The following is a 21,737-nucleotide window of genomic DNA, read 5'->3' on the forward strand; positions in this document are numbered from 1 at the left end:
ATGACGACTTCACCAATGACCAGTACTCTTACTGCGTGTCGCATGCGGTCACCCAGCTTATAGCAACTTCTGCGTCACCGCCTGCTATAACGCGTTGTAGCTTGACCATTGTTTTGTCAAGTAGGCCAATGTCACCTTCATCGGAGTTGAGGATGTGACAACGGTGCCACTTGATCCTCACTTCTTTCTCATTTTTTTTGTTATCTTTGATAGTGTTAGGAAATTAGGGATCACGGTATAATGGATGGTAAAAAAATAAGAAAATTGTTTATATGATAAAAAAAGAAATGAGATTGAATGTAATAAGTGCTAACCGTAAGAGGTGCAAATATAATTTGCTCATAATAATTTTACATGTCTTACAGATGACATACAATATAATTTGCTGATATGATCTTTCTTGTATATAATTTGTCAGACATTCTTTTGATTTTGAGCCGTGACTCAATGATCTTCATGACTCAAAATCAAAACGAACAATATTCGAGTTTTTTTTATTACATCAAACCGTGCCTCAATCATTCTTACTTCCTCATATTATATTGTATGTTATCTCCGCACGGGATCAAACCGTAGGAGGTGCAAATATAATTTGCATATCAATATATTTTTTCTCAGATAACATACAATCAGTTAACATCAATATAATCTCGTTCTCACTTATGTCCATAAGGATATATGTTAATTGATTTCATATTGCGGAGTAAAAGACGCAACATGATAGATTCATCCTCTCTCTATATATATATACCATAACATTACCTGAGCACTTTAGCCATTTAGTCTTAAATTTCCCATATTTATATGGGTTCAGAATGGACCTTAAAATTTGCAGAAAATGTAGAAAAAGAAATTAAGGTTCAGTCTCATGTTATTTCAATCTGTTTCTCGGCTCCTTCTGTCCTTTGTTTGAATTTATTGTAATATTGCTGCCAATATAACCTTGTTGGTTTCTACACAAAGGTCAAATTCAGTTTTAAATATTATGTATATCAGTTTTCTTTTTTGGGTTAATTAATAAGCAGTTTTGGCGTAGCTTTCATATTGGTCATCGTTTAAAATTAAATGTAGTTATTGGATAAGGGCAAGAACATACAGATCATGAATAAAAACATATATATGATGTTGTCAATGCAATGACGTGCATAGGTGTGAATGAGTGTGCTTTTGTCCATCGACTGAGTTCGATTCTTTTGGAAAACAATTTATTTGCAGGTAGCGATCAGGAGTGTGACATGTCTTCTGCAGCAATTTCCTCAGTTGGAAAACTGGCAATAGTGAAAATTTCCACATTACTTTGGAAGCACAAATTATGTATCAACTACCCGTGTTAATAATTTTTGGTATGGGTTTATAACTTTTCATATTGAGATGTAATTTTCTTTTTTATTGATGTCATGCCACCGCGTTGGGGAGTGAGTAAGAGACCTGCGCGGAACAAAGGAATAAGGATTACCCCACTCCTCTGGTGTAAAGTTGATGGGAAACACTGTTCGGAAGAAAAGTAGATAAATTTAACTAATATGTGTATCATAATTTTCTACTTTACAAAATATTTGTTGACAAATACCTTACTCAAAGACTCTATTCAACTAATATGTGTATAATATGTGTGTATCATAATTTTTTAAACAAAGACCTTGTACTCAACTTTAAAAAATACACCCCTTTATTTTGTTCTTGTATAATAGAATAAAATCTTATTTTTGACAATAAAAATAACTCTTGCTATACTATATTCCTTTGTAAGACACGTTATTCAATCGTTATTTAATAATGATAAAAACGTATTACCTAAATTTGCAACTACTCGTGCAATTTATGAATTTTCGCAAACTTGATTACATTGAAGCGGTATAAATATATACCAAGTAGTAGTAGTATTTGGTAGCATTCACATGGTTTAGGGTTATAACTTTGACAAAATGATTCAGTCCATGGTGGGTGTAAAAAATGAGTACGTGGGGGACCAACACGTACCATGTCGATTTGGTTGGGTTTGTGAAGATAAGATTTCCACGCGGGAAAACAAGAGAGGCAATAAATTACGTATAAAATTGGCAAGTAATTTGATCATATGTGGAATGCGATGTCGCATGGGTTTTGAGACTGTCTTGCAAGGTGGGGTACGTAAACGGACGAACCGCAACGCCAACGCAAACGCAAACGATAGCGAGAGCCAGAGTGAGTAAGAAGAAGAAGAAAAAAAAAGAAACTTGAGTTGGTATTACTATTATTATTATTATTTGATATCATGGTAATTAAAACCTTAAACTCTCCTGTGCTATTTTAAGGTATATATACTTACAAAGTTTCAATTATTTAAATAGAGTATTATTTGTTTGTTTATGATGAGATGATATTTTAGTTTAGCGTGTGAAATAATAATATTAGTATTTGTGCGGGGACAAAGATTCCTTCCCTCCGTTTGTTGCTTTGGACCATACACACTGACACACACCTGCTATTAGACAAAAGAGATGGGTCCCACTCACTTTCCTCTTCTTTTCTCTCTGCTCCAACTTTCGCCCTACACGTACCCTTGCTCCCTTCTATTTCTCTCCTTTTTCTCATCCTCTCTCTCGTATCGCAATCACGACTCGCTTATATATGCCTTATTATTTTGTTTTTCGTACATCAAGCTCATAATTTAATTTGAAATTTGTTATGATTTCTTAAAGAAAGAAAGAAAAAATCAATACTTTCTTCTTCTTTCGTATTGCATTTTACTTCCTCATTGTATCCGTTGTTGTGGTAGTGAAAAATATTTTAATTGAAATAGATCTTTATATTGTTTCTAGTTTAGATTTATTTAAAACGTGAAAAGATTATTAATGATTGGTTTTAAATTATTTATTTCATTAAAAAAATATGATTTAAGTGTTGGCAATGTTAAATTATATTTTTTAGAATTTTATTTATTAAAAATCATTATATTATGCATAATTCTAAATAAGGGTAAAAAAAATTATTCAATCAAGCCAGTGAATAAAAAAAAAATCTTTAATATGTTTTTTTTTCAATTTATTTTTTATTTTCGACTAACATTTATTGATTTTTAGTGTGAAAGTCAATAAGTATTAGGGTGACGATATTCCGTGAACTAGTTGCTATGTATTTTTTTTCCTTTTCGTAATTTAAACTACACTTGATAAAATTAATCAATAACAAGTATCTAAAACTTATAAAATACAAGAATTAAACAAAATGAGAATTGAAATGATGTTTTATTCATTCCACAAAAATAGTTTTACACTTATTTATATCATTGTTAATTTTTTTTGAAAAAAAAATATCATTGTTAATGTTAGAAGGCCAGCTTATTGGATGTTTATAAAGCTCAAAGTAAATCTAAGCGTTTAGTGGGCTTCAATCATGTGTAACCTGAGTTGCATAGGTTAGTTAAGCCTATTTAAACGAATGTCTTGTCTCCAAACATATTTGTAATTAATATTTGAGGCTGTGATTCTATGAAGATACATTACTCATATTTGCGATGAGGATCTAATAAGGAACTGCTATATTGAACCCATAATAAGGTCCATGAGCTTTTAAAAAAATACATAAGGTCTAGGCTTTAATATATATGATACTTAATTATTTCTTTAATTTGTACTTAGATACGACAAACAACCTTAAATCCGTGGCTATTTTATTTATTTGAACTCGTCCCAACTTTGAGGGAGATTCTTCAATTTGATTGGGATATGAATGCTTATACAAATATTATTTGAATTTTGTAATAAAGATGCGACGAAAATGAATATTTAATTATCTTTATATTCTCCTTTAAAAAAAAAACCTATCTTCAAACCCATAATCATCACTTTATATATATATTTTTATAATTTTTTATTACACTATATACATAAATAAATATAATATATGTATATATATATATATGATTTTATTGTTATATTTTTTATAATTTTAAAATATAAATTACTGAGTTTGATAGTAAAATAATTTAAATTATAATAATAATTTAATAACAAACTTAAAATTATACATTTGACTAAAAATATAATTTAACTATTAATTTTTATCTGTTATTTATGTTTTTTTGCATTATTTGAATTAAAATCTATTGTAATTAATAACTCAATATATAATTTATTAAAAATATATCAATGAATTAAAACCTTACAAAATTGTGTGATGGGTTAGGTATATCCAAACCCGATAAAACACAATGAAGACGGAAATAAGTATTAAGATTTTAAATTCATCTCTTTTATACCCTTGAATCCATACTTGTCTTTTTTTTTTTTTTAAGAGTAAATCTAATTTCGTCCTATCCCATTCTTATGCCTAGTTGTAATTCAAAATTTTGTCAATAACATCGATGTATATCTACTTATAAGTCCGTTTAATCTAAATCTACACCTATAAAATTTGGCCAACAAAGATTTATCTAATTAGTAAAGAATAAATTTATATCTGAAAGACATATTTCAATTCTCAACTACATGAAGATCTTTTTTATTGGTAATCTCTAAATACTTTTGTAAATATTTTTTGAAACCTTGAGATCTATCCATAAGTCTCTAAAACTCAACTTCACCTATAATAATAGCCCTCCCTACAAAACTCATTTACCATATGTGTCTCAACAAACTAAGTTAGTGATATGTCGTCATAGTTGATCACGTATGATCCATTAAACAAACAAACGATTAACAACATCTTAGTACTTATCCTGAAAAGACTTAGGTGCTAACTTAGACCAGTTAGTCAATCAAATGCTCCACAACTCTTCAACGCCAAGCTTAGAAAGATATGCATAAGCTCTAACTCTGATCGATTGAGCAATCTAATCATGAATAATTTAAATATTTGTACAGCATGATTTAGAGCTTCACAAATGTTTTGTGAATGTTGAATTTATTTTTTGTATATGGTTACTTTAAATGGAAACTAACAAAAAATAATATTATATTTCCTCACAAAGTATTCCTATTAATCTTTCTGTATCTTATAAAATAAATGTAAATAAAAATAAATACTTTGTTTAAGATTTTTTCTTTCTTTCTGTTTTGATAAGAATATGTCGTAGTTTCATGACGTAGACAGATAGAACAAGTGCCCCCAAACCCCAACAACGTGTAATTTACGTAGATTACACCCCGAGTCGTAGACAAGTATTATCATAGATTTCGCTATTAAGCACTTAAATTTTCTGTTCAAAGAGTTGATTAATAGCACTGTTTTTCAGAGCTACGTACTTCCCTTGCTTTTTTATTTGTTATTTCTCCAACGAAAAAACACACATGCTGTCAAACTGGATTACGTCTTCCACAAGTTGATTAATTGCGCCTTATTATTGTGGTCGTATTTTTTTATTTTTTATTTTGCTGGATTATTACTTTGGTCGCATTTTATGAGGCCAAGGATTCATTCTGATTAATCAGAAGATTCATCACATAAAATGCATTGTGCTGCCAAATGCATGCTCCTCAAGTATAGGTAGTAATTTTCAAATCTATGTACTGTATAGTAACTGTACAGAATATTTTTTTTTTTGGTAGAAAATCTATCAATTAACATCTTTGTTTGTTTTCACGAAAATAGTATTTATCAAGGGTTGATTAAACAGTTGCAAAATTTGTCCCGGAAGAGCACGAGATAAATCACTAAATTAATACCAATCCTTGTTTGAACACGCCTTATTTTTTGTATGACTAAAAAGTCTATAAATAACGTCTACACTGCAATATTATAAAATTTGCAAATACTAAAATGTTATAAAACGTGCACGTTATATCTCTTTACAAACAACGCGTTTTTAATTATTTATTTTATATAAAGTTAGAGTATAAAAATAAAATTGACGGATTTTTTTTAACTTTTCTAATTAGTTAAAAAAAATACTCACCACATATATGATACATAGATTTAGTTACATTTTTGTCTCGCAAAAAATAATTTGTTAGGAATATTGTAATTTTATATACTAATAATATAAAATGCCTTATGAAATACGAGGTTAAAAATTTGGATTTAGAAGTTAAAAATTCAATTACATTTGAAAAAATCCGCAACATGTGAGGTTAAGGTTTTAAATATATATATATATATATATATATATATATATATATATATATATATATATATATATATATATATAGATATATAATGAAATGTGACATTTAAAATGTGAATTTTGAATAAGAGTGTTTAAAATGATTTAATGAGTTTGACTTATGGAAAATTTAAGGAAAAGTGAAAATTCAATTTTTTTAGGATAGGGAAATTTGATAAAAAAAATACTTAATTTTAATAATTAAAAAATAAAATTAAAAAATGATTAAAAATAAAATTACAAAATATTTATAATAGATAGATACAATGAAACCTAATATATAGAGAAATTGTTGCTACGAATTGGGCAGGTAATCGTTTTGCAACAGCACTTTTGCGTGGTCCAACTCAACTTATTGACCTTATTATTAGTATATACAATATAACAATATCAAATTTGGCAACCGTGGACAAGGAGAAAATAATATATATATATATATATATATATATATATATATATATATATATACATATATAATTATTCACCCCATGTATAATATTAAAATTGAAACAGACAAGGTAAAAATTATTATACGAAAACAAGTCAAATTTTAAAAATATTATTTAGATTTTTAAAAAATGTTGTCTTATTTTTAAGATGTTCTTTATAATTAAAGATATATTCTATAAATTATAATTTTGTTTCCTTTTTTAGAATTATGGTGTTAGGTGTAATACCTTCAAATATTATTAATTATAAATCGATATTTAATTGCATTTATTGTGTTATTTAATTATATGGTTGACTGGAATGAGTTGAAGTATGACTTGAATTAATCATGTATGAATTTCTTGATGTGAATGTTCACTTATGTGGAGTTTTATTAAGTTAAGTTGAAATTATGAGATTTCAAATTTTACTTAAATGCATCTCAATAAAATAACAATACCAAGGTATATTTTATATCTTAATCGTCAATGAATAAAAATAATGATTAATATTTCAATACATCAATAATTTGTTATACAAGTTAGGGTATATTTCATTTTTTCAGTTAAGGAGTGTATTAGATTAGGATTTTAAAGAATGTTAAAAGTTTTTTTTATAAAAAAGTCTGATGGTATTTAATCGAAAATTTTAAATTATATAAATAAATCTTGTGATATTTAATTGAGATTTTTTTAAGAAATAAATAAAATATGATAATATTCAATTAATATTTTTTATAACTTAAAAGTTTTTAAGTATTAAAAAATATATAAATTTGGCTGAATTATTTTTTATGATAGATTTTATTTGACTTTTTAATAAAAAATACTCATCAAACAATTTCACCAAAAATCATAAGATTTTCCCTAATTTTTTTTTATTGGCTATGATACTTTCCTATTTTCCACCACACAAACTTATTCTCTCTTTATTAAAGATAATATAGAATTCTTCATATAATAAATGATGTTTTAGCTTTTCTTATAGTTTTTTCAACTGCACAACTAGTATCAATTGAAATTAACGTAGCAAGGCTTTATAGTTTATATAGAAAGGGCTCATGCTTGTCATGATTGGCTGTCTGATGAGTATCGGGATTGCAATTTGTGGTGCTGTTGGGCTTTGTTGTTTCCATAACCATAGCTGTTGAGGGTGGGGTTCTGCATTTTGTGATTATGCAGATTCCAAGGATTTGTGTTGTTTTTTTTTTTTCAGCTTTGTATTTGCTGGGGTGAACTTTGTTTTCCGTTACCCCTTATAATGCTTTTGTTGGGATCGTAACACTAACATTCAATCTACATAGCAATTACGTATAAAAAATTATAGCAATGGTAGTTAACGTAATTGAGATTGAACAACCATCAAATTGAAATTATTATAGTAATTAAAAAAAAAACTGAAAACCAGTGTATGTTCAAATCCAAAAGCACAACATGATAAGATGTTAATACATTAAAGATTAGTATAGAAAGACATAAAATTATAATTAATTTAACTATTAAAAGATTAAAAAATTATATTGATTTTATTTTTTTATCTATCTGATGACCTTTTATTATTATTTCATTAATTTTTGTAATTTTAAATGTGTTTTTAAGAATTTATAGGTTCTTTCAAATTTTATAAATCTCCCTAAATAAAAACTATTAAAACAGCTAATTAAAATCACCATTTTATTTCAATTTTACATCATCTAAGTAAAACCCTACAAGGTGAAACATGATTGCATGCATGGGGAGTTTCACAGAGAAGTTTATTTATTGCCATCACATGCAGCATTATGGCCTTGCCTCCCTGTGCATACTCATTTGTCATACAGCGTGAGTACGTAGATATTCATCATGATGCTCAAAGGGTATAGAGTACTTATTGTCTAATTCAAGTTTTTATATATTATCGCGCATTACTTTAGTAATATGTACGTTATTATTTTTAATGTGTACTACTTTAGTAATATATACGTTGTTATTTTTAATGTTATAGTAATAATAATTAATATATGTTTAGTCATACATTAATTGTTCGATACTATATCAAAGGGCTATTCACTTATTCGGTGCGTGTAGCAAACGTGACAGCCATAAAGTGTTGTTTTTTGTTTATGTTATTTTTTTCATAAGGAGGAGAACAAATGTAATGAAACCCATTCGCTTTCGTTGCCTAGGGATCCAATAATCGAGTGGGGTGTGCTATGCTTAATGGCGAGGATATAAATTTTCACGTTATTTGTATATTTCTGCCAGAATTGTTTCAATTTAAACTAAATTTGGAGTTATTTTTTTATCTTATAAGAAGAAACATGGGAATAAAAAAGGTTCTCATAGTATATTTGATATGATAAGAACTTTTTTTATCTTTGAATTATATATCTTTGAAATATATATATATAAATAATGTAAGGTTTGGTTGTGTTTAAATATGGGTTAACAATTTATTTAATCAGAGAATCCTGTTTAATTTTTTTTTTGTAAATTTTTTTTGAATCAACGGTCACTACACACAATACACACGATGAGCGAAATTAATCTCACAACAAGTGAGTTAGACTTTGGAAGACATTAATGATATTTGATTTAGGAATGAAATAACAAAATATTCTTAATTATATATAGTTATTTATTTAAACTCATGTCTAAATTGATTTTTAATAATTTCCTTATTGAATGCTAGTATTGTATAAACATTTTTTCTTTTTTCTTTTATTAATTATTTTTCCAATTTAAATTGATTAATAAAATTTAAATTTGTTAATTACTTTTTTTTAAATATAGTTAATTTATAATTTTTTAATAATATGGGATCTTTTTTCGATACAATTTATAATATGAGATCTATGCAAGGTCCATGGGGATTCAGATAATCGGTACAAGGAAAAAATTACCTCAAGATTAGGTCCATGTCTATACTAAATAACTAAATTACTATTTGTAGGTTGTCCTTGATTTTTTGTTAATTAATTTCTTAATTTTTAAACATCTATTTATTTATTGGAAAAATATTTGATTACTACTGTATAATTGCAAAAATAAGTTTTATTTAGCTTTTAATTATTTTCACACATAAAATAGTTTATAAAACAGACAATCCTAACACTTGATAATTTTTTTTTATAAGAAGTAAACAACAAGTTTAATTTCACTAGAATTGAAAAATAAATACACTATTTATATATTTCAAAAATAAATTTATTTTAGAGGAGTTTTTTTGTTATTTAATCATGGTATTTGTTTTGTAGACTTTAATATTGGACTTTGAATGCATGCATACTCTCTTGCCGGGTATATTTATGAATATGTTTCTACAAGCTTGTTTTCTCTTTTATTAACGTAGAAAAACGCATCAATAAATAGAAAGAAAATAATAGTGGAAGTGTTTGCTTACGAGTGTACACAAATGATGCACGCATTCCTCCTAAAAAATTGATGGGGCTTGAACAAGCAAGAAAGATCTGACAGTGCATTTATTTTAACGATTTAAATAAGGTGGAATTTGTTGAACTTGTGAGTTCCATTCCACATACACTCTTCCACTTGTTGAAATGTTTCCGATATATGTACACATAATTCAATATCGCGGGGATAACATGCTTAATCCGCAAGCGCAATATAGTAATATAATATTCCACTACGAGATATTCAGTTATCGTAGAGATGCAAATAAAACGACAATTGCAGTTCACACTAAGATATACCAAATTATATCATTATAATTAATCACTTAGTGTCAATCAAATTACGCAAGAGGGATGCGGTTATTTGAGTTTAATTAGTTGTTTTTTACCTTCTCTCGTTCATGTCTATTTACTTATGATTTTTTTAGTCTCTTCGTACTATCACGTTGGAAGTTAAGAAATTATGTATTTTTACTATGTCAATCAAGTCTAATGTTGAGCATGAATATTAGTTGATAGATGAAATTCTTGTTCAAATGTCGATCAACCTTATTATTGTAGCAAGAGTTAAACACTTTTATCTTATATCAAAGTCACGTCAACATGTTGTTAGTATAATTGTCTAGGATGAACTTTGATAGGATCTCGGGATAATAATTATGTTGATTATAGGAAAATTGTTATTTAATTGAATGCAGTTCAATATATACCCTAACACTGGATACTTATACACTTAAATGTTTTTTTTGACCAAGTCTCTTATCTTTTAGGCATGATCTAGCTACAAGAAAAAAATTTCAAAATTAACTTTTAAATATGAAGTTATATTATATATTTAATGAAGAATTTAATTATTCATAATAATCTTATATGATTTAAGCATAATTATTTACAATAAAAAATACATATTATCAATATAGTCTATATAATTACTTAGTGTGTTTCTAGTGTTATGAAATTATTTTAACTCAATCATATGTATCAAAACTTTAATGATCATACATTAAGAATGCAAATAATTTTATAATATTATTTAATTATAAATTACTGATTTTTAAAGTTATTATTATAAAAATTAATAAACTCAGCAAATATAATAATGGATTGTGATTTATTTTAAGCTATTATAAGTGTAGAGCTTCTTTTTTTTTTTCTCAAGTCTCAATCTTTAATTCTAAATATCTAAGTGCATTAAATTAAGAAGAGTGCATGTGATTTGTATTAAAAAATATATTTAATTTGATTAAATATGAATTGGTTGGATGAAGAAGAGAGTGAGAAAAGGAGAAAAAGGTGGGTTAAGATGCGCAGAGTGTAAGACACAATTGCATTTGCATAATTCAATTCCAATGGCATCCATCCATGAAGTCCTGCCCGTTAATAGCACGACAATACCATTTCCCAATAAAAACAGAACAACTTTCCCGCGACCGTCACGACACACGCCGTTACATGCCAATCCAATCCCTCCTCGACACCGCGTTAACGCCGTCTGTACCCTTCTGTGTCCCCAGCCGCCTTTATTTATGGGTCCCCTTACCGGCTCCACCCGGTCCCCTGACCCCACTCTTACCGCCAAATGCCAGTTCCCCTCCAAACCGATTGGTTAAGGGATTGACCGCGGTTGAAAATCATTGCACGCTCTTTTGACCACTCTGGTTAAGTCCTCACCATTCCCCTCCCATCCCAAAAATCACACACAACCCAACCCACCCTTCTTCTTCTTCTTCTTCTTCTTCTTCAAAACCTCAACAGATTGTGGAATTGCGCGTTGAACAACGACTCAATTATTCTCCCGCAAGCTCTGTCCTCACTTCAAAGCTTCGAGGTTAGGTTCTTCGAGAGTTTCTTTGTTTTTACTCCGTCGCTTCCCGAGAAACCGTCGCTTGCGTGAGCGAGGCTTGTAGAACCACGCGAGGAGTGTCGCGGATGAGAGATCTCTGGTGAGGTCTGTGGAAATGGCATCATCGGAGGTGACGATGAAGGGAAATTGCTTGAACCACAACGACGGCGGAGCCACGGAGCCTCATTCGCCGTCCACGGCCAAAGGTACCGCTAACTAATTCAACTCACAGGTTCGTTCGTTTATAGGAAGTGTTTGGGAATTGTAAAAATTATAAGCGTTTTTTTTTTTCTTTTCGGTAGACGCAGAAGCTGCACTTTTCAGGGAACTATGGCACGCATGTGCCGGTCCTCTAGTCACGGTACCGCGGGAAAAAGAGCGCGTGTTTTATTTCCCTCAAGGACATATTGAGCAGGTAAATTAATTAATTAATTAACTAGTTAGTTAATTTAATTTCATTCCTGTCTCGAACTCGTCTTCATAAAATTGGAGAATATGGTTTCCTTTTTGGAGTCAGAGTCTCAGATTTGTGACGGATTGGAGTGAGATGGGTTTGGTTTTTGTTTTTTTTTTTGGGTTTTATGTTTTACATTTAGTTTTGGTCGTGTGGAATAGGTGGAGGCGTCGACGAATCAGGTGGCGGACCAGCACATGCCGGTTTACGATCTCCCACCCAAGATCCTTTGTCGGGTCATCAACGTGCAGCTGAAGGTAGTGTTGGTTCGATCTGTGTCACTTTTTTTCGTTATAATAAAAAAATTTCTCATGCTTTCGAACAAAGCAATCCTCAAAAAGAGCATGCTTCTTTTTTTCAGGCCGAGCCCGACACGGATGAGGTGTTTGCTCAGGTGACTTTGCTTCCGGAGCCAAACGTGAGTTTCCTCTCCTCGTTAGTGTGTGTTTTTTAGAGAGAGACAGAGTAATTGGGTGAAAAAGTGGTGATGCTTATGATTTTTTTTTAATGTGGGTGGGGATGATGATATAGCAAGATGAGAATGCCGTGGAGAAAGAGCCACCACCACCTCCGCCACCACGGTTTCATGTTCATTCTTTCTGTAAGACTCTGACGGCGTCCGATACGAGTACCCATGGTGGGTTTTCTGTGCTGAGACGACATGCTGATGAATGTCTTCCTCCTCTGGTTTGGTTTCTTGCCTTTTTTCTTCTTTTTTTTTTTTCTCTTCCTTGTACTTTGTCTCGGTCGTTATGGCTGGCTGACATTGGATGAATTGCGTGTTTTTTGACAGGATATGTCGAAGCAGCCACCCACACAGGAATTGGTGGCTAAGGATCTTCATGCAAATGAATGGCGATTTAAACATATCTTTCGAGGTAATTGCTCACTCATCGTGTTTTCCCCTTCTAGGTTGTTGTCATATTCTATTGTGTATTCTATCCATTGTGACTGATGAGTCCATTGAATTTCAGGTCAACCGCGTAGACACTTGCTTCAGAGTGGTTGGAGTGTTTTTGTCAGCTCCAAAAGGCTTGTTGCTGGGGATGCATTTATATTTCTTAGGTTTGTTCTACCGTGAATTAGGGTTTTGGATTGCACTGTTTTTTTCACTTTGGAATGGGACTAATTTAGGGATTTGCAGAGGTGAAAATGGGGAACTTCGTGTTGGTGTCCGACGTGCAATGAGACAGCAGGGTAATGTTCCATCCTCAGTTATCTCAAGCCACAGCATGCATCTCGGTGTCCTTGCAACTGCTTGGCATGCCATCTTGACCGGGACCATCTTCACTGTTTATTACAAACCTAGGTTTGTAAATTATTCGTAAAACTATATTGAAACTGATATCATGGGCGAGCTAATGTTGATGGTTTCTTTGTAATTGTTTGTTCCCCCACAGCAGGATTAGCAGCACTTACCATCATTATTATTTTGCAGGACCAGTCCCGCCGAATTTATTGTTCCGTATGATCAATATATGGAGTCTTTAAAAAATAGTTATAGCATCGGGATGCGGTTCAAAATGAGGTTTGAAGGTGAAGAGGCTCCAGAGCAGAGGTATGAGCGATTGATCCTGCAGTGCTTTATTATTATTATTAAATATTATATGTTTGATTCTAATGGGTAGAAACCGTTGATATGGCTTGTTAAAATTGTAGGTTTACTGGTACCGTTGTTGGAATAGAAGATTCTGATCCCAAAAGGTGGAGAGATTCCAAATGGAGATGCCTCAAGGTTGTATCGCATGTCCTTTTGCTACTTCTTTTGTCTTGTTAAATACAATGCTTGCTATAATGTTGTTACTCTTATCATTCAGGTGAGATGGGATGAAACATCCAACACCCCTCGGCCAGAGAGAGTTTCCCCTTGGAAAATAGAGCCGGCTCTTGCTCCCCCGGCTCTAAATCCTCTTTCAATGCCCAGGCCTAAAAGGCCTCGGTCTAATGCAGTTCCTTCATCCCCAGATTCTTCTGTTCTTACTCGAGAAGGTATAATTATTTGGCTGTTTATATTTGATGTTTACAAGAAACCTGTCTTAAATTTGCGGAAAAAAAAGTGGTTGAAGCCTGATATGTTTTTGGTGATTAACAGCATCATCTAAAGTAAGCATAGACCCTTCACCGGCAAATGGGTTTCCAAGGGTCTTGCAAGGTCAAGAATTCTCGACCTTGAGAGGCAATTTTACAGAAAGTAACGAGTTTGATACTGCCGAGAAGTCTGTTGTTTGGCCACCTACTGCAGTAGATGATGAAAAGATGGATGTTTCTACTTCAAGGAGGTATGGTTCAGAGAGCTGGATGTCAATGGGGAGGAATGAGCCTACATATTCGGATCTTCTTTCAGGCTTTGGGACCAGTGGGGATCCTTCTCATTCATCCCTGAAGGATCAAATGAGCCCTGCTTATTCTGCTAGAAAGCAATCATTGGATCATGAAGGCAAACTTCACATGCCTCATCCGTGGCCTGTAATGCCCTCTAGTCTGTCCCTGAACATCTTGGACTCTAATGCAAAAGGTCCTACACATGGTGGTGATACATCTTTCCAAGCTCGAGGGAATTTGAGGTTCAGTGCATTTGGTGAATACCCTGCACTGCATGGTCATAAAGTTGAGGATTCACATGGAAACTTGATGCCACCCCCACCTGCACCCCAAACTCAATATCAGAGTCCTTGTTCAAGAGAGCTTATGTCAAAACATGTATCAGCAAAAACTTGTGAGGCTGTGAAACCAAAAGATGGTGACTGTAAGCTATTTGGCTTCTCACTTATCAGTGGCCCTATCGTACCAGAGCCTTCTTTATCACAAAGAAATGTGAGTGAGCCTGCTGGTCAGATGCATCTTACAGCACACCAACAAAGAACATCTGAAAATGATGAGAAGTCAGATCACTCAAAGGGATCAAGACCTGTAGATGATCTAGTTGTTGATGACCATGACAGACCATTACAGACTTCTCAGTCGCATACTAAAGACGTTCAAGCCAAACCTCTCAGTGGTTCTGCTAGGAGTTGCACTAAAGTAAGATCCTTCAATATTTGATTGAAAAATGAGAGCTACAAGTTTACCGGGAAAATTAACCTTATGCTATTTGTTTTAGGTTCACAAGAAGGGCATTGCACTTGGTAGATCAGTGGACCTTACAAAGTACAGTGGCTATGATGAATTAGTTGCCGAATTGGATCAGCTGTTTGAATTTGGGGGTGAATTATTGTCAACTAAAAAAGATTGGCTTATCGTCTATACTGATAATGAGGGTGATATGATGCTTGTAGGCGATGATCCATGGCAGTAAGGATCTGTATTTTGATTATACATCCTTGGTTAACTTTCTATTTAAATATTTTACTTTTCCTTGAGAATGGGACATAATTTGTATAATTCTATATTTTGAATTCAGGGAATTCTGTGCCATGGTTTGCAAAATTTATATCTACCCTAAAGAGGAGATCCAGAAAATGAGCCCAGGTACACTGAGCTCGAAAAATGAAGAGAACCAGTCGGTGATGGCTAGTGATGGTGCAGATGCAAAAGTTGTTAAATGTCAGCCACATCAAAAGTTCAATTCAGAAAATGGCCTTGACGCCTAATGATTAGTAGATTGATTTCCATAGCTTTCAGGTAACTTTCTGCCTCCCATACCAGCTAACTAACACTGGATTCAATGATTTTAGCTGTCTAGATCAAAACTGCCCTATGTAATGTTGTTACAATACATGAATTTTGAATCTAGTTTAGTAGAGGAATTTCATGGTGTAACGTTTTCGTGTGAGCCGCAGATTCTGGGATGGAAAGTAAGGAACTGTCATGAAGCCATCCATCCAGTTGGAAAACATAACTTGAAGATGAAATCGAGGCTGACTGCTGCTTATCAGTGACTGCTTCAAATCAAATATATAAGATGGCATTAAAAGAGTAGTATCCGTCCAATTTTGGAAATCCCGGAATTAGTAGTATATGCCTGCCCAGTTATACAATCCCTAGTATGTAATCAATTGTGTTTTTGAGTGAGGTGATATAGGGTGATATCGACCTTGCTTTTTTTTTTTTTTAAACAATCCCACCTTGTAGTTGTTGCTGTACATAGTTGTTTCTCTCCCACCCTATGAACAACAACCCATTAATGTAATGAAAGTTTCGTATACCAGGTCGCGGCCTTATGGTTGGTATCCAGTTTATTTGATTTTAATTTTGATTCTTATTCTTATTAATCATAATTTGTGAGATGGTATCCATTCTGCATGATGTATTAATTAAACTTTATTCAAATTCTGCATAAGTTGTTTTGTACCTTTGTTTATTTTTTTGTTTTGTTTGGAGAGGTATACTATACCCTCGGTGTTAGCCACATGGGAAACGAATAATGTATAAAAGCGACAATGTATATAAAAGGGAAACAAAATGTGTTTTGTGATATTAAATCCTTGGGATGAACAATAGTTATGGTTGTCAGCGCTTCATTGGATACGAGATGAGGCCGTCTTCTAGGAAGCAACATTGTCAAGGTCAATTACCCTTTATCTTTTTCGGCCAATGGGTCAATTAGTATCTCAAAAAATGCAATTGACTAATGGAACTCGTTTCTAGGGGTCGGTGCTTTTGCAACCATATTTAGACCCAAGGATTTCATTTCATCATTGTATTTTATGATTTTAAATTTAAAAGGAGGCTCCGCAAGTGGATTTGTCAGCCCAAATATCTAATTTTGCCGTAGATGCATGATACTCTCTTCTTTCAGTTTTTCTCCACTACTAATTTGGCTCAAAAAGACATAATAAGGGTGTGATGACCATGCTTAATAGAGGGGGAAAAACACGAAAAAAAAGAAAGTTGCTTTAAAGTTTTGTCCTTGGCGAAAACTGTATAAAGAGGACAATAGATTCGACAAACATAAATACAAACTTCACGTCAAAACGCGCCTTCAGAAATGTCCCTGAACTAATTGAACTCGAAGTAGTAGCATCAAGATTCGGTTCGACATGAGCAAGTGAAAGGTACCAAATAGTAACTGCCGCTGCAGGGGGTAAAATTCATGTGAAAATTTCTTCTACCTCAACTTTAACTCAAGTTACCAGAGCTAGTATCGTACACTTGAATTGTGAACATAACAAAGTAAAAACTGATTCTGATTTAACTTGCCAAATTGACTGTGAAATAGCAGCTACCAGTTTGTTTCTTGTCAAAACTAGTTACATCATGCCATTGTAGCCAGCTGAATCCAAGAGTACTGCTTTGATTTGCTCCGGATGGACATCCTGACCTTCTTTGCATTGCTGAAAGAGAAGGAATAATTTTAAATAAATTAATCATCCTCCCAAATTCCTAATTACTAAACAAACAAAAAAAATCTTGCTAATATGTGTCCTTAGGACACTAAGGCACTTGTGAAGAAATTAAAAAGGAAGAAAGTTTTTATTGAAAATTATATGAAAACACATTTTTATGCTTCCCAAAAAAAAGATTCTCTTTTAATTCTTTAATTAGTGCCATAAGGACACCCGATCAGCATTTACCAACAAAAAAAAATATTGAAAGCTTTCTATGTTGTCAAGACAACAAATGTGTCCGATTTCATTTACCAAAGATATTAGTACTTTATTATTCGTAAAGCATTAAGAAGATTATTCAGATAGTGTTTTAGGACTTTATAAAATAAAAAAACTCTTTTAATTCCTATTTACTTCAACAATTAGAGGGCGAACCCTGACACAAATGACCGGTTGGTCATGAGTTTAAATCTGAAAACAACCTCTTTGCACATGCAAGGGTAATGTTCTGTACAATGACCCCTTCCTATACCTTAGCATAGCGAGGGCCTACGGATACCAGGTACGCTAGTTCTTTTTTTTTTAGTTTACTTCAACAATTAGGGTAACCTTAAAGACAACTACAGAGCAAATAATGTTCTAAGAAGCAGAAACTACAACACCATTCCAACACTTTAAGACATAATGGATGTGGAAATCATTAGAATATCATGCATTTTATAATGGATCTTGACAGTTATCATGCCAGGTTCCCTTAAAATAAATTCAAGTTTAAGGAACTTCCACATGAAAAATATCTCTTTTATCGTATAACAAGGTACCAGATTGTAGCATGGATATCTATAACAAGGTCACAATTATTGAGGAAAAATATCAATCGACCTTGCAGCCTGGATGCAACATGAATTGATTTTCAAGTGATGTATGTGTGGATAATAGAATAAAAGTTTTACCTCGGCTCGAAAAATATCCATAGCAAATCCATTGAAGCAGCTGATAACAGCCTGCTGAATGTCTAATCCAAGGTTATCCAAAGCCCTCATGGTTGAGAGCAACAGACCAGGCTTGCGGGCACAAAACATGTGGATGTTAACAGCCCTTCCTTCGCGCAGCCGAACCTCAACCTATGTATAATTGCATTAATAAAAGCTTCTATAAACACATAGTAACATCCTAATGACAAACAAACTGCTCATGCTGTTCCTATGAGCCTAGTGTTAAAACCAAGAACGATAAGTGCAGAGTTGGTAGTAAGACACATGGTTCATGGTTCATTCCAATTTACACCCCGAAAATAAGGAAAACTTTGCTTCCACATTGTTAAATCATACAGAAAAAATTGCTTGCTGTCATATATCCCACCACTATTACTATCGACCCGTTGAATAAACAATTTAATCAAGATCTTATGTAATAAGTACTTATTATGTGAGGATTTATCTATCTTTCCTATATTGAAGGAGAAATAAGTTGTTTTTTTTTTTTGTTACAAGGAGAAATAAGGTTAAACTAGTTTATGGACATATTAAAAGCTATTTTCACGAGTTTTTCTAATCCCTTAAGTCCTATTTGAATAAACTTCTCTATAAACACTTACTGGAGAAGAAAATAAGAACAAAAAATGAAATAAACTTCTCTCAGAAACTAAAATTAACTTATGCATAAATTAAAGACCAATTTTTAGAGAAACTAATACGAGAGAGTTTCTACAAATTATCTTATACATAAGCTAATTTTAGCTTTTATGAAAGAAATTTATTTCATTTCTCCTTCTCTTAAGTACTTAAATTATAGCCTATAAAAAAAGTACTTAAATCATAAGATAAGTCAAATAAACTTCTTTCAAACGAGGCCTATTTCTAGTAACAGGACATCATAAAGCAAGGAAACAAGGTCGATTTGAGTATACATCCAGGCAAAAGGGGAAGTTCCAGCATTGGACAAGAAAGAACATTACCCTAGCAGGTTGGCCATTGGGGCTGGGCAATGAGCTGGGGCACAGTTCTTCCTTGATTCGGCTTGGCAGCGTAGGAGGAGTAGGCGTCAAAGGATGGAAACTTGAGACAGGAGTGAGTGAAGAACCCACTGGTGTCGATTCCAACTCGTTATGCAGATCATTGATCCTTTGCAGAAGCTCCTTCAGATACTCAATTGCATCCCCAAGAATTGAAGCCCTGTCCATCTATCAAACCAAACCAAACAATGTCATAGAATCCAGAGACAGATCCAGATTCCAGCCCAAACCAAACCAACACTAATTAACTATGATTGATTCTAACCCCCAAAATCATGGTGAAAATTTGAAAAAGTAAAAGCAACTATTTATTAATTTGGTTTTCAATGTGGAATTGGAATTGATTCTGAGAAATTTGAATGTAATCCAAACACACCATAAAGTATAAACCTTTCAAATAATCTCACATTAATTTAACTCCAAGAACATGAAAAATAGTAACTGAAATTTCAAAATTAGGCAAGAGGGTGAAAGAAAAGAAAAGAAGAGTCTTACTTTGCTAATCTTGGGAACAACGGACCTCAACATGTAGAGTCTATCATTGAGCTTCTTCCTACGGCGTCGTTCGGCCATCAAATTCTTAGCAGGCATTCCCTTCTTCTTCCCTTTTTGATCCAAACCGGTGATGACGGTGCTGTTCGCGTTGGAACTAACCCCACCATTCTTCCCAGTATTACCCTCAGAAACATTATTATAATTGCTCTCAGTCAAGTCATCAGAATCATAGTTCAACCCGGAGCCATCGAAACTCAAATCCTCAACCTCCTCGTCCTTCTCCTTCTCCTTCCTCTTCTTCTTATTATTATCACTCCCTTCCATGTTTTTTCTAAGCGCGGCTCTCTTCTGAAACAGCGTGGGTTGCGCCCCGGAGGGTGGCAGCGACTCGAGAGGCCTCAAAAAGAGAGATTTTGAAGAACCACTCTCTTGGAGGCGGCTCTGGAAGCCGGCGAAAGCGGTGGTGGTGGTGTGAGGGGGTGTGAAGTGTGTTGATTCGGGGAGAAGGGGTAGAGAGGGAGAAGAAGAAGCTTGAGGGTCAAGAAAGCCCATATCGAAGGGGTTGACAAGAAAGGGGGGTTTGGGATTGGGAGGGAAAAAGTAGGGGGAGCAGGAGGAGGAGGAGTCCACGGCGGTGGCAGCGTGGAGTAAGAGGTTGTCGGGGTCGAAGGTCATGTCGTGGTGGTGGTGGTGGTGGTGGTGGTGGTTGGTGATGTTGTTGTACCATTCGTCGTCGACGTCGAGCATGGGCTTGAAGGCGCAGAGAGAACCTAAGTCGTTGTTTGTGGTTTCGACGAAACCTGTGTTTGTTGTGGTTGTGTCGGTGGGTATGATGTTGTGGTTTCGAGAGTTTTCGTCTTCTCGTTCGCCCATCCAGGCAACGCCGTTGTTGTTTATTCTCGACATCATGCTTTTCTTGTTTTGTTTTGCTTCACTTCTTCTCAGAGAAGCTTTCTTCTACTTCGGGCTATTCTATTTTTGGATGCTAGCAAGGGAAATGAGGGGGCAATACTGAATAGGTTGTTGGTGAGAGAGGGGTTGTTAAAGGAAGGGAGTGGAAAGGAGAAGGACGTTGCAGAAGGAAAAGGGCATTGCCTTAGAGAGAGAGAGAGAGTGATGACTAATGAGATTGCGATGGATGGTTTTTGAAGAGAGGGAAAGAGATGGAACGTTACACTTACTTACAGTACCTTCAACAACCAACCACCGCTTCTCCCGTATAACATATAACGCTGCAAAAGAAAAGAAAATGATGAGAGGATCATATGCTATACTCACCCTGTCTGTTTCCGCTTCTCTTCTGCTGCTTCTACACGTGGAACCAAGTTTCACCCTCTCTCACTCTTTTGCTGCTATACTAATACTGCTATTTGGCCTCTTTGCTAGTAATTACCATCATTAAGAGTCTATGTTTTGATACAAGGTTAAAACTTTAGAATGCTTTTCAAAGCTTTTGAGAGTTTCTTTTTAAGTATATTTTTAGACAAACCATCCATTACCTTTCAGCCAAGTCATTACTTATCTACACTTTCTGTTTCAACATTTGTGTATTAACTTTTATCTACATACTTATTTTTTTTTTACTTTTTTATTACATTAATACTCATTATTTTTTATTTTTTTTGCTGTTCTTTTTTCGTTCTACCTCAATATACTATGAAATGAGGAGTACAGTTGCATTTTTCCTTTATGTATGTGATAATATGAATAATATCTTCTTTTTTTATTTAAATGACTTTTGCTGGTTTTTTTTTACCTCTCA

General features: G+C 33.2%; 2 protein-coding genes across 2 annotated transcripts; one reads left to right on the forward strand and one right to left on the reverse strand.

The window, feature by feature from the left end:
* The first annotated feature begins 11,545 nt into the window (after window positions 1–11,545).
* Window positions 11,546–16,439, forward strand: LOC114416042 (auxin response factor 2B-like). Its single transcript, XM_028380922.1, has 15 exons — window positions 11,546–11,951; window positions 12,048–12,160; window positions 12,361–12,456; window positions 12,561–12,617; window positions 12,731–12,886; window positions 12,993–13,077; window positions 13,174–13,264; window positions 13,344–13,508; window positions 13,638–13,757; window positions 13,859–13,934; window positions 14,017–14,188; window positions 14,292–15,220; window positions 15,300–15,490; window positions 15,600–15,820; window positions 15,979–16,439. The coding sequence occupies exons 1-14, from the start codon at window positions 11,861–11,863 to the stop codon at window positions 15,787–15,789; spliced, it is 2,532 nt and encodes an 843-aa protein (XP_028236723.1). The 5' UTR covers window positions 11,546–11,860; the 3' UTR covers window positions 15,790–15,820; window positions 15,979–16,439.
* Window positions 16,440–16,971: 532 nt separating this feature from the next.
* On the reverse strand, window positions 16,972–21,245 carry LOC114416043 (transcription factor ICE1-like). The gene is made up of 4 exons (XM_028380924.1): window positions 19,976–21,245; window positions 19,424–19,648; window positions 18,420–18,590; window positions 16,972–17,472 (listed from the first exon to the last, which is right to left on the reverse strand). Exons 1-4 carry the CDS (start codon window positions 20,882–20,884, stop codon window positions 17,389–17,391), a joined length of 1,389 nt encoding a protein of 462 aa, XP_028236725.1. The 5' UTR covers window positions 20,885–21,245; the 3' UTR covers window positions 16,972–17,388.
* Window positions 21,246–21,737: the final 492 nt, after the last annotated feature.

Source organism: Glycine soja, chromosome 6 (assembly GCF_004193775.1).
Source record: "Glycine soja cultivar W05 chromosome 6, ASM419377v2, whole genome shotgun sequence".
NCBI classification, from domain to species: domain Eukaryota; kingdom Viridiplantae; phylum Streptophyta; class Magnoliopsida; order Fabales; family Fabaceae; genus Glycine; species Glycine soja.